The sequence below is a fragment of the Watersipora subatra genome, chromosome 3 (assembly GCF_963576615.1).
Source record: "Watersipora subatra chromosome 3, tzWatSuba1.1, whole genome shotgun sequence".
Taxonomy (NCBI): Eukaryota; Metazoa; Bryozoa; class Gymnolaemata; order Cheilostomatida; family Watersiporidae; genus Watersipora; species Watersipora subatra.
In genome coordinates, this window is record NC_088710.1 from 67,325,935 (window position 1) to 67,340,206 (window position 14,272).

At 33.5% G+C, this 14,272-nt stretch overlaps 1 protein-coding gene across 2 annotated transcripts in view; it reads right to left on the reverse strand.

The window, feature by feature from the left end:
- LOC137389808 (inactive histone-lysine N-methyltransferase 2E-like) overlaps positions 1 to 12,868 on the reverse strand; it is a 47,664-nt gene extending 34,796 nt beyond the window's left edge. For both annotated transcript variants that reach the window (XM_068075920.1, XM_068075919.1), the window contains exons 1-5: positions 12,782 to 12,868; positions 10,324 to 10,436; positions 3,958 to 4,048; positions 1,177 to 1,538; positions 559 to 868 (exon numbers count right to left, since the gene is read on the reverse strand). In XM_068075920.1, coding sequence (XP_067932021.1) covers positions 559 to 868; positions 1,177 to 1,538; positions 3,958 to 4,048; positions 10,324 to 10,409 — 849 coding nt within the window. In that variant the 5' untranslated portion in view covers positions 10,410 to 10,436; positions 12,782 to 12,868. The remainder of the gene's footprint in view (positions 1 to 558; positions 869 to 1,176; positions 1,539 to 3,957; positions 4,049 to 10,323; positions 10,437 to 12,781) is intronic.
- Positions 12,869 to 14,272: the final 1,404 nt, after the last annotated feature.

The window sequence follows — 14,272 nt, forward strand, 5'->3', positions numbered from 1 at the left end:
GACAGAATCCACTACTAGCGCGCCTGTTATTAGTCGTTGCTGACAAAGAGTACACAACTAGAGCGCATGTTACTAGTCAAAGTATTCAGGCAAATAAAAAGCTGGCCTACTAACCAGCTTTTCTTTGCTACTGCAATAGAGTAAATAACAAATGAATGTAGGCTATCATTGAGCTGCTGCGCATTGTTGTGGTTTATAGACAGTCTCTCAAAAGTGATTGCTTGAATCCATGCCAATTGATGAACCCACTGGAGCATCACAAACAACACATGACTATTAACACACATGTACATACGTATGTATGGACTATTGGTTGATAATAACACATGACTATTAACACACATGTACATACGAATGTATGGACTATTGGTTGATAATAACACATGACTATTAACACACATGTACATACGAATGTATGGACTGTTGGTTGATAATAACACAGGACTATTAACACACAAGTACATACGAATGTATGGACTATTGGTTGATAATGCAAGTCAAGTGCATGCTAATACACAAGCTGCAAAGCAAATGATGATATTTAGTTTCCAAACAAACCTTTCTGTTGACGACAGTATTCACGGTAGCCTTCCTTCTGCTTCTAGCAACAACACCATCTTTTTTCACCGGGCTCAACATTTTCTTGTTGCAATGTTTGGCAGCAACTTTCAGCAACGTCACTGCCTTCTTTTTAGTGTTATTACTGTTTTCAACTTCCTTCGAACTACGAAGAATATCAACACGCTTTTTCTTCTGTATGAGTCTCGCACGAGCCTTATGGACCTGACGTGGCATACACTGCTCGCAGGAATACTCATCTGGTATGTCAGCTCTATCTATACCCATGCAGTCAATGTGCTGCCATACCCTGTAATAGCGAATACATTGTATTTTGACTGCTTCGCAACAATAAAACAAATGCACAGGAAAAATGTGGGCACTACGTATAACAGAAAACTGAAAAAGTGAAAATGAAGTCAAAGAATATTCAAGTCAAAGAATATGTAACTCCAAGGAAATGTGCCATAAAAATAAAAATGTGACCATCACGGTGAGATACGTGTCAAGAAGCGAGTGAGGTTATTGACGATACGGAGAGAGCTTGAGAAAAAGGAATTGTCATATACTCCTACATACATTGACAGCCAACAGGCAGAACCAAATTCATCTACTTACTGGCATTGGTCACAGCAAATCATATATCCATCATCATGTGTGAAATTGCAGATACATCTTGTTATGCTATCACTGTAGTCTCCAGAAGCTAGCACTTCCCCATTCTCTTGATGTTCAGAGTCCGTAGAGACTTCAGCCTTCGACTCTACACCTACCGGCTTGTTGGCTGTCTTTGAATTAGTTCCATTTCTTCTCCGTATAGCTTGGCGCTTTATTGGTGCCTTCGCTCTTCTCTCTGGTATAACTTTATTAGGCTTGAGCGATTTGAGAGCAATTTCAAAAGTTTTGTTTTTAGTGACTAATGCGTTGGAACCAGGACTAGGTGGGGGTGTAGGTGGTGGAGGAGCTCCATAGTTATGGTCCTAAAAGGATAGATACTCTACTTGAATGCAAGATATGATGAGGCAAGCGATAAGAGCGAGAATCACACATTTTTCTTGATTTAATCTGAATAGGCTTAAATGATGTTTTGCCTATAAAAAGAGTGCGTAGTACTATCTGTTGTGCCTGAGATAAAACTGTTTTACACAAGTTCAAAACAGCAATACAGATTTACAACAAAGCGAAAAGCCATAATATCAGACCAATATTGCCAGTCACTTCCTACCTAAACTCTATCATTGCAGCGATTCAAAACCAGAACTTTTTGGTTTATTCAAAAAGACAAAAATTCATGTGAGGTTAGAGTGTGCAATTTTTTCAGTTTTTGTTTAAATTCTGAATAGGTTAGCAGCGGAATTTTACCAAATGATATTTATTTTACAGCCACGTTTACTATTGCTTGATATTTCTGTATAAATAACGATATACACCAAAACTCCTTTTTCAAAGTCAAGGGATTCACATTACGATACGAGGCAAATAGGTTTAGCATGTGTTCATATTAGACATTGGGAAATGGTATCTAGAAAAGCGGGAGTCACAGTTGTGAGTGAATGATTAACAAAACATAGCAGAGCTCATAACAAGTTAATGCAACAATACTTTGATACACATTAATACACTTTGATAATATTTATACACAAAAATTCTTAGATCTATGTAACTTCCCAAATCTGTTGTTTTATGATATGAACAAAACTCAAAAACACAAACGTATCATCTACAAAACCTCATGATTCACATTGACACTTGCCACAATTCAGCAAGTCAGTGATGTGTTGTGACAACCATCATGACAGTTTTTGCTGGCGATAGTGCACAAGTGCTCAACAGGGATTCGCTAATTCTACACAGTAAATTAGCTATCAAAACATTTTCTTTGTTAGACTATAGTTTTGACAATAAAATGACATGAAACTTGCGTAGGGCGATTTCAGATTCTCTACACGCAGGGAGTATATCATGTAGGTATTTATTACCATTCCTATTTCATCAATGACAAGATTATTTTAAAATTGCTGGGGACCTGGTACAATTGCAATATAAGGATTACTAAATCGATATTAGAATCAGTTATGAATCAAAAAAGAAAAATATTGCAATATTATTTAGTTAAAGAATAACAAACAACCATTTGTCGAGTTTTGTTCAAGTGTGCCCACCACTAGGTCTGCTTTTAGACTCCCTATATGAAGGACTATTACTATACATACTATTGAAGGTACAATTGAAGAATTATTAGTTTTCTTGCCTTTATTAGAGTATATGAGGTATATGATCCGTTTACAGGAAATAAGTGCTTATCCAAGATCTTTATAAGTAGTTTAATGTTCGTAGTCTATGATAACCTATGATAACCGAACGCTTTCCTTTTGACAGGTGAATTCGGTACACACCAAAGTTTTTAATAAATTTATTAGCAGGTCGCCAATTGAATAATCATCATGTTGGTCACAAATAGCTGAAACCAGAATATAAATATATCTTCAAAATTAAAGATACATGTAGGACTAAAGAAATGCTTATCCGAGTTCCATTTAGTGATGAATATTTTTTAATATTTGTAACACGTAATCTTCATGGTACACATGTATGCCCCTGTACACAAAGGAGCCTATACTGTAAGATGCTAAGTGGTTTCATAATGTTTGGAGCATTGTTTTTCGAATTAAAATAAAGGTTTGAGGCACGAGTGATTGTTCTAACAGTTTCAAGGAATATAACAATGGAACTTGAGATTCCTATAGTTGTCTATAATTATTATCACGAATGGCAAGAAACGGATTCAGGTGTTTTACCTTTTACCGAGTGAATGTCTATGATTCTTACTAACTCCATTTATTTGCTCCGTTAGCAACTACTATTACATTCCAAGCCATAAACACTTACTAGAAGCTGTTTCCATAATGTTTAATTAGACTACTACCAAACTCATAATTATTTTAGGATGTAGCGACATAAACTTCATTTTAAAACAATGCCTTAAGCGATGAAGTTATCAGTGGCAAAGTATAAAAAGTTGAAACCTACTCTCTGGTAGCAAAAGTGTTAGTACCTTCAACCACATCTTGATCCAATTAACTGTAATGTCAAAAAACTAACCTACCTTGCATTTCAGAAGTTGTTCCTCAACCAAAACTGACCACAACATTACGTAATAGCTTTGTGAGCTACTTTTTCAGTACTATTCAGCAAGTCCTTTAAATTTCACTCGAATACTTGTGCGGGTGAATAGTAACCAGTACTAACAAAAGTTGATTCAAAACTCCCTGTAGGCTGGACTAAACCAATATGAATGTCAGACGCTATTGTGATGAAAGCACCACTACCAATCAATGGTGTATTTTCAGGTAAACCACATGTCAATAGTTTTGATTGAAAGGGGTGGTGCCTGCATACCTGATAAGGCAACCCATAACAACAGTTGTAGGAAGATGGGGGAAAGCTCCTCCAGTCACTGTTAGGACTCAGGTCACTGATGGATGGGGCGCTGTAAATGTAGGCAATGTAAAGTTGGACAAAGTTTACCATTGCACACAAAGGGTCTGTTGAGGAGGAATAACTATACAAACATGAATTATGTTAAACAGAGCTTCTGGTCAAATGGATCATTATTATTAGTCAAAATAAGTAATAAATTCTTTTAAATTATAACTAGTCTCCCATAATGAAGAGAACAGGAACCAACCAAACAAACAATAATATTTCAGACAGATATATCAGCATTAGAACATGAATGGAAAATAGATTTTGCGCAAGTTTCCAAACTCTGTCATTTTAAAGTAGCAATAAATACCTAAACAATTTATTTATGATACCCAGTTGCTTCTTATATTCCTCAGCTACAGAGTGGGGTGTTAACAGCTAAATATATACATTACGATATTATTTTCGGTGATTATCTCATGAATTTCTCTGTAGTGACAAAATAATGAAACGGTATGATGAAAGTATGTGTTCAGGCAATGTTATGATATTCGCGATAAGTAGCAAAAAGGCACAATAGGAAGATTCCAAGAGATTTTAGCATGTAAGACGTGTTATAGAACTCGTCCTCTTTCATAAGAAAAAAGCAATATTGAGGGTATAGATTGTAGCTAATATTTGTTGCAAAATGTCATTGTTTGTCTGGTCCGACAGAGTTTGTCAAAAATCTAAAATAACACAACTTTATATAGAAAATAATCAAGTGCGCAGCGTGCAGAGATGATGTATCAATCAACCCAGCTCTTCTACATCATCGGCGTACCATTGCTCGATAGATTGACTTATTTTCATTCGTCATCAAATCAAATGTGTGGCATACAATCTCATCACCTCATGCAGCGGAGTACAGAACGCAAATGACCATATTCAGCGCTAACCTCTATAGATAACTTTCAAAGCATTGCAGTTTATTTTGTTACTGTTAGTATAATTGCATAGGTATCATAAATGTAGCACACGCTTTCATATGTTGCCAACACATGAAATGAAGTTATTGAGCATGAGTTGACATTGTCATCAGACATCAGCTGATTTGTGACTTGCAAGTATAGTTGCCACTCTAATATTGAGACATGGCATAGTCTTTTGAATACTGAGCATAATGAATTTTACAATAGCCCAATGACAACAAAGCGGCGGAGAAAACGTAGTACATAAAAAGCCATTAATTGGATGAATGCCCACACCCTGCTTCAACGCTACATAAATACAATACTTTGTTTGGCAATCATGCCTAGAATTAATCTTTAAAACTATAGTATTTATAAATAATAGTCCGACGCATGACGAAGCAGTAAGTAGAATGAACGGGCAAACAACTACTGACATAGTGGCTGTTATGGTGTGTTAAAAGATACTTTAATTCCAACTAGACAACCTGTTGTGATAGTAATTTATTACTATCCCAACAGGAATGATTTGTTTGTCTGACTGGCGGACAAGGTTAAACTGCGAGTGGATGAATGATGAATGCGAGTCTCATTGCTAATGAAGTCAGTATTTGATGAGGCGCTTATAGATGCTATAGATACAGTATATATTATTCGTGAGATTAGAATTGCGAGTCCTTAAAATGACCCTGTTGCTGCAAAATAGTCAGTCCATTCAAGGTTTATCTTGCAGATAAGTAATATATTTTTAAATTATATAATTTTAATTTAGCATCATAACAATAAAACCACACTAACAATTGTTATGAAAAACATTTCACTGTAACAATTAATCTACAAAACCGGCTGCAATACAAAAGTGCTTCTTACCTTTGATAATCTTCTAAATTGCTATGAGGAGTCATTATAAACCATTTATCATGTTTTAATGCAACTGAATTCTGATTGCAGCCAATATGACTTTATTTAAAGTTCAAAAAAAGTCATAACAAAATTTAAACACTTATGGTAAATCATAACCTTACTTGTTGATTTATTAGCAGATATAATTGCAAAAATATTAACGAAAAAAGTTATAAGGCATTCACTTTATACAAATATATTACATTTAAACTGATTCTTGATTCTATAAAAGAAACCTTTAGCCAAAACTGACCAACTGTCAGACAAATCTCAGCATCAATTGTCTTCATTGTTAACCCTTTTATGGCCAATTGAATAATTCTATGGCGCACATTTAGGTCCAATTAATCAAGTGGGCTGCTCACAAGTGATAAATTCAGTGTTACTAAATTGCCCGTATCTTCTTTTGGATTAATTTTATTTTAATTCTGTTTTTTATTCAGGAAAAAACATCTCAAGCTACTTTCTATATTAAAATAATGTAGCTATGAAAACTTTTTATGAGCAAAATAAAAAAATGCTTCAAACCACTAAACGGTTAAAAAAAAGTACAAGCTACTAAAAACATAAAAGCCATCACAACTTGGCAAACTATAAGTTTAGGATGTAAGCATTTTGCTAGCATGAGCAGTGAAAAAAATCATGAAGATCCCCCACTACAAGCTGAGATAATTGTGATTATGTAAAACATGGTTGGTCAACTTCTGATTGTTTCCAGCTGCTATTGAGTAATTATTATTGTCAATATGACAATTTTAGCAGGGAGTAGTAAAGCTGCTTGAAAATAAAATCATAATACATCAGTTTACTCAACTCGCAAAAAACAACTACCACAGCTGTCATACTCAGTCTGATAGTAGAACCTATCGTTATTTTTTGAAGTCTTGCTCACCCTTTATTAAATGTCTAGTAGTTACCTGTAAGCAAATCTTACAACCACATCTGCTCATGAGACTTATCTAGAACTAGTGGTAAAGTGATAAAGTTATAGAGCTGGAATATAATATTGAAATTACAATGATACTGCTGAAAAGCAGTAAATAAACGATTCTCAAATTTTGCCGATATTGTCGATTTTTCTTGCAACAACTTAAGAAAAAAGAATTATTGGTCTGTTTTATGAGCTCCAACCTACAGCAAGCTGATGCTCATTTAAAAGCTTAGAATGTGTACTTTCAGAATATTACAGCAGAATTCCGATATAGCAAACAAATCACTTAATAAGACAATCCGATCAATTCAGGATTCGGCCAAAGGGATAACAACTTCTTCCCGCTATTTCGGGATTAGGGCTCAAAGAGTTAAAGACCATTACAAGACTATTACTATTACCAAGACTATCACTAAAGATTATTAAGCTTAAAAATCCTGTTTACAGTGATACAGTGTACATCATGACAAAATATGTTTTATTTTTATGACACTCGTTTGCAAAGATTCTGGGTTTTCATGATGACTATTACCTTCCTAACTTTAACATCAAAAAGAATATGGTGAAATTATTAGAAAATGATTTTGTAGTTGATAAAAGTTTGATGTGTCGTCGATTTAAAGCAAAGGACGAAAGTTTTTACATTATTATCATTCACAACGCAATTGGAGTAGCTAACTATATTTATTTAGTACACTTAGCTAAATGTGGCTATAGTTGCCTGTTGGAATGCAAGCACAAATCCAAATTTCAGTTAGTCATATAATTTTAGCATTAAACATTGTGTACAAAGAGCCATAAAGATTGTCAGATCTCTGTTATAATAATAAGATATAGCAATCTGTTTTTACATAAAGGTTAAAACTAATAGGTTACAAAAGTGGATATTAAATTCGTTATATTAACAGGATATCATGGCATTCCTCAATACTAGCTGCAAGATGTACATGTAATAGAAAGTTTTAAATATCAAACACAAAATTTAGTATATGTAACCGTTCATTGCAGTTTTAGTCTAATAATGTGAGTGAAAATGTAGTAGAAATGTGGGTAAATTGATAGCACTAAGCCACTTTTCAAAGTAAAATATGAACATGCATTTTATCCTAAGTTAAGATATGAAAGCTACATAAAGCTTACATATGAACTTCACAGTTAATTGATTAGCTTGGCAATATTGTAAAAAATATTAACCAGTCATTTTTCTTTGCCATGTCAATAGGCAGTTTATAAAAAATACAAAACATGCATGCCAAAAAATAGATTTTATTGTGGGGTGAAGTATTATAGTTTTGTATTTTTCGAACACAAAATATCTGTTAACAATGTTTAGCCACTTATAAACTGCTAAAATTTGGACAACATTAATAATCTTTGTAATTAGCATGTGCAATAAATATAAATATGAGAAAATTGAAATAAATTCATGGCAACTAACCAACTATCATTTCAAAATGAATTTATGTACGCATGTAAAAAGTGCATTAGTTTTATTGTGTCGTTGCATAACATAAAAAAACGCTGTTCTTCCTCAACCTTTAAACCATAATTGCCACGAACAACTTTTATCGTACTTACTAGGTAAATCAGACACGCTGATTCCGATTTTGTAATCAAAATAAAGATTAGGCCACTAACTTTCAGAGTAATGAAGGATTTTTTATAGCGTTTTAATATCGGTCTCGAAAACAACACGATCGGCATAACAAGTTCCGCCCATAAATACGTGACGTAACCTAGCTTTTTAGGAACAGAAGTTACGTAGGTATGTTTAGACCGATTTAGAATAATAGAGATGGGTGTTTTAAAATCCATTTATATCTAAATTCAGCCTTGCAATTTTAAATAGTTGATATCCCTTTCATAAAAAACTGAAATTATTTTACAGACTGGATTTAGATAATAATGGGTTTTAAGACACTCATCTCTATTATTCTAAATCGGACTAAACATTCCAAACTTTCGTTTCTGAAAAAGCTAGGTTTCGTCACATATTTATGGGCGGAGCTTGTAATGCCGATTGTGTTGTTTTCGAAACGGACATTGAAACGCTTTAAAAAAGCCTAAATGACTTTGAAGGTTAGTGGACTAATCTTTATTTTGAGTACAAAATCGGAATCAGCGTGTCTGATTTACCTAGTAAATACGATAAAAGTTGTTCGTGACAGTTATGGTTTAACTTTACTAGAAAAATTGTGCTTCAAGTCTCATCTGTTTATAACCAATAAAAATGAAGGAAAAAAATGATAAAATGTGCCTTAAGCTTGTCATCCGTGTTATAGGCTGATATTGCAAGCTGGTCGGTAGAGAAGTTAGCAAAAAATCTTATTGTGAATAATATGAAATTGTAGGCTTTCACACTGAGTATCATTGAAATTAGTTTTTAGGTATGGTTAAATATGACAATATAAATGTTGACTCATCTAGGCCTTCCCCACCTCACCACATGAGTAATTGTTGAACACTTTATTTAGAGTTAAGTTCTTTCACAGGGTTATAAGCGATTTTAAAATTAGAAATCTAATGATAGCAAAGTAAGCATTTTGAGAAAAGTATCGACTTGAGAAAAAAAAAAATTTTTTGTAAAACAATTCGCTAAGAGAATATGTTTTTATTACTCAGCGTGTGTAGAGAGAGAGACCAGCAGCTGTCCAGGTTCATAATAAAAATATGTTTCTGCATTCTTGCTATGCAGTAAACCGTCAACTCAGCAAAATGAAAAACTTGTTGCGATTGGCAACGTATTATTATCTTTTATAGTTAGCTAAGGATTTCCGCTAACCATGTTTACGACAAGTAAACATTAATCATGAAAAAGTTTTTGACTGCCAACATAATTGTCAGAACTTTTAAGGAATTCAACACTATTCTTTGCTGCTGTCTATCATTACCAGTCATATTGTATCCCTATTGTAAAATTTTAAAAGCCAGCAGAGTTTATTGTCAGTCAATTTTAAACTTGCGTTAAATGAAAATTATATACATATCATGAAAAGTAAAGGCATAGAATTGAACTAAAAAATCTGCTCCGTATTTTAATTTTTAGTTCATATGCTTATGAGAACAAAACCATTAGGAGCTGAAAAATCCAGTCAACAAGGTTTTGAACACATTATAATCTCAGTAGTTAAGCTACTGCAATCATAAATCAGAGTATAAAAACTTGATAGTTGTAAAGGCTTTGTAATTCTCATTATCACATATTCACTGTATTTTTCGTACCATAGGGTTCACTCAAATGCCTAAAATTTTGAAACAAGAGCAAATATTTTATCCAATCAAGTAGACTTGGTCAAACTGTTTTGCTTTATTGTTGATCTCTATCTATTTTTTAAAATGCGTGCTAATAATAATGGCGCTACTTACATATTGGTTAAATACAAAAATAGACCACGAAAATGTAATGACGCCCTATGATGCGAAAGATACGGTTATCAATTAATTTCAGAAGATGATCCTACAAGCTTTTATATTTATGTGAATGCAAAATGAAACAACATAAAAATTTGGTGAGCACAAGTCTTATACGAAACTTCAGCATTATGCGCCACTTACCCAGAGTTACCTATCTTTATAATGCCCTCAATGCTCTCTATGTTTTCAATATCTGCGTAGTTGGTGTCGTCAGTCTCAATACTCATGTCGCATTAACTTGGTCACCATCATGACTACCAAAGAGAATGAAATGTTGCATCACTTGAAAAAGCACTACCTTATAACGTAGGACAGATAGATTTAGATGAGCAATTTCTACTACCAAAAATCAAATTTAGGCATGATGCAACTTTTTGGGTATAGACAGGAAACAAAAGCATGTAATATATGTAGAAGATGAACAACATAATAATGAGTGCAAGTTGTAGCTGCTCATAGATTTACAACCATGACTTTTTTTAAATGGTTATGACAAAAAACATCCAGGCCAGCAGTATTGGGCAACTAAAAAGAAAAATGTAATCAAAAATTATCAATCATTATTATTTGTGTTGTTAATAAATGCGCTATAACATTTAACCAACTTTTGCCAAAACGATGAAATATGCTCCTCGTGTACAGTGTGCGCACATCTAAGTTCAGAGAGCGTTCTAATGTTTGGTATAATAAGCCACTCAATGCCTTATGAATAAAGTACTGGAGTCAAAAGAGGCTTCCATAGCAAACTGCATTTACCAAAAGATCTGAGTAGAGAAGTAGAAAAATGAAATAAACAAAAAGTTACGAACAATTTTCAAACACTTTTTTTACAAATATTTGTTTCAAGGAAAGCATACCTTTCTTTTCTCACCAGTACTACCACTTGCACTAATATTCTTGGCGCACATGATTTTAAAACTAAGAAGGAAGCAATGAAGCACCATTAAATACTATTAGCACATCATAATGACCAAGATGTGAAAATGACTACAGACATATGCTCTGATGTACCAAATTGGGATGTGCCGAGGAACTTCGAAAATTACTTGCAGTGGCGTGTCAAACAACTGTTAAAATTTGACATCACACATTGAAAAATTCGTAGAATGAGGTTTGACTGTACTTCAACATTAGTAAAAAATGTGTTTGTAAAACTATCTAATTCATAGTTTGACAGAGGCCCTATCAACTGATCATATTACACAAACAATCACACACGTTATGGCCTATGACTGATCTCACAAAAAGGAGTAACAGTAGTAAGGTATATCAATCTCAACAGTATGTGTACAAAGAGCAACAAGGTAGACCAAATCACAAAATGATACATAACGTTTAAGAGATTATTGCCAAATATATAGTATTTAGCAAAAATCTAGCGGGTAGAAAGTACTAGGACTCCAAATACATGTAGCTTTAGAGTCCTAAGACTTTCTGCGCCGTTTGTTATATAATATTTGCCATCAAACAACAATTGGCAAATTATTAGAATCAAAAATCATTTCTATTTCACATGATTGCATTGCTTTTTGAGTGCAAAACATCACACAGTTCACCTTACAGTTGTATTGCTGATAACAATAACTGGATGATGCACAGTAAACACGTAAAAACTAAGACATCTGCTTATAATTTAATCCCAAAGATTTTTAACATTTATTTATGCTTTGGTTGTCACCTACATAGAATTCATCAAACTCCATGTAATGCCTTTAGCATTTGATTGTATCATAATAAAAAATAGTTTGACAGCATTGTGTTATACTATAACACATTCACATAATGCATCATTGATGCATATATACGATTAAGAAGCACAACAATATCAGAAAAAAAAGTCCTCGAGTTTCTCCGCTTGGCAGGATCCTATAAGGTGAGGATAGGCCACATACTTTCTCTAGAGTGTATGATTAACTAATTCGAGACCGGAATTGTGCAACAATAGGCACCAGAGAAACAGTGAAAACTCCAAACTCGCTAGCCACAAATACATATATATATATATTATCACAGCTTCATGTCTGGTAGTTTCCATAATGAAAGGTGCACTAAACAGTCTGTAATAAAACCTCAACAGCAACACGCTGTTGCACATGTACTATATAACATAAATAATTCTAACACGTTAGAGGGTTTCCTTTGACGTGAAAGATGTTACTCGAAAGTGCTACTTCGCTAGAGATTCCTGAGCATTATATGTTTCACGAAAATCTATTACTCATTTTACCAATAAACAGACAGTTTACTGGAAAGCATATTAATATACATCATCGCGGGAAATTTGCAATAATATTTTGTTTATAGCACATTACTATTGTAAGACCATAAGGATATGAGTGAACAAGTTAAAATTACTGTATAATTATAGAACAGGAAATCTACATAGCATAATTTTTTCCCAAAACATTCTAGTCTTTTAATGGCATTCATCCTACATTGGCCAACTGCAGCAAACATCTGAAAATAGTTAGACACTTTCATAATCAATACGAGTTCTTTTTAATTGCTAAGTGTGTTTAAATGTTGAGAGTTAAGTTGTGTAACAAAAACGATAATTACGATATTACTAATTAACGCAAGTAATTGTCAAATTTCTTACCGTAGGCACGTTTCTAGTATGATAATAGCCTTAATTTCCAAAATTAGGAGGCAGTTCACTTTCTTCACTTGTATCGAAAAAATCGTCTGTTTCGCATATAAGCAATGGCGACAACCGGATGTTGCCGACATTAACCGATAATGGTCGATACTGCTTTAGCGTTTAATATACCCTTAAAGATGCATATCCGCTGTTATAATTCAAACTGTTTTATATCAAGATTTATATTTTTTTAATAATTTTCAACTTGATTATGCTATTTTGTACTTTGTTAATTTACAAATACATTTCATCAGTAAATAGTCGTCATTGCTGTTCCTAGTACCAGTAGTCGGTAAACCCAAGTAAGCTCCAACCTCGATAAGCTAGATTGCTTAAAATTACAACGCGTATTATTGTGTTCTACCAATGTTACTTGGATAGTTTTTCAAATGATTACAATCTATATATACTGATGCTTTCTAACGTCTTTCTCTCGTTAGCAATGAATATCATATTCGTCTAGAAATTAACAATTCTTAGTAATCAAAGTTCATACAGACACGCATATTGACATTTTGAGTAGGATTTTAAGTTTTCAGTAGTTTCACTACACAAAATTAGTAGTTTCACTATTAAAAATTATCATCATTACTGCATATTGTGTTAAGTTTTTTGTTTGTAGGTTTTCCAGCAATGACTGCTCTGGTGCAGAACCCACTTTATGAAAATCATAAAGTCATTCCGCTTGTTTTCTTTGTATATCTTAGTAACCACTGAACCAATCTTAAATATATTCTGTCAACGACTTTAATCTGATTAAAACTTAAAAAAAGTATTGGTGTTGTCTAGTGAGTGCAGGCCTTTTTAAAACTGGAGTCGCGAGATCATTGGTTGAGGATGATTGGTTTTGTTAACTATTTGCTTCACGTCATCACAGATACTGCAGTGTCAATTTAATACTTAGGTTAACTGAATTTATTTGCAACTTAACTGTTCTGATCTTTTGACATACTTCAAAATTCCCACACGTTCTGTGCCACCGGCCTTTGAACCAAAAATCATAAAGATCAATTTGTGGCGCTTAGCTTGAAACTCTTGTGTTAGGTAATGATCTTTGATTGTTTTTTCATATCAAGAATAACTTAGCTTGTCTCACTTTTACCACATCTGTTCAATTGCTTTGGATTATAACACCATTGCATAATGAAAACTGTTATAACCGTCATTAACTCAAACCCTGTCGCACGAACAGTATTTTTTGTGAGTTGATGCCTTTTATTAAATTCGTTATTGTAAACTTCTGCCTAATTCTTTTAGCAAATCAATTGCTGGAAAATCCCCAATAGAAAAGTCTGTCAAACAGCTCAGCATTTTGTTCAGACCATTTGTTTCATTATCAGCGAGCTTTCTCAAAGCTTATCTTTTCAAAAGCTTTGAAGCCATTTTGTTAACCAAACCATTCAAATTGCACAAACCATTTGCGAAACCATGAAAATTGTCTAAATTCTG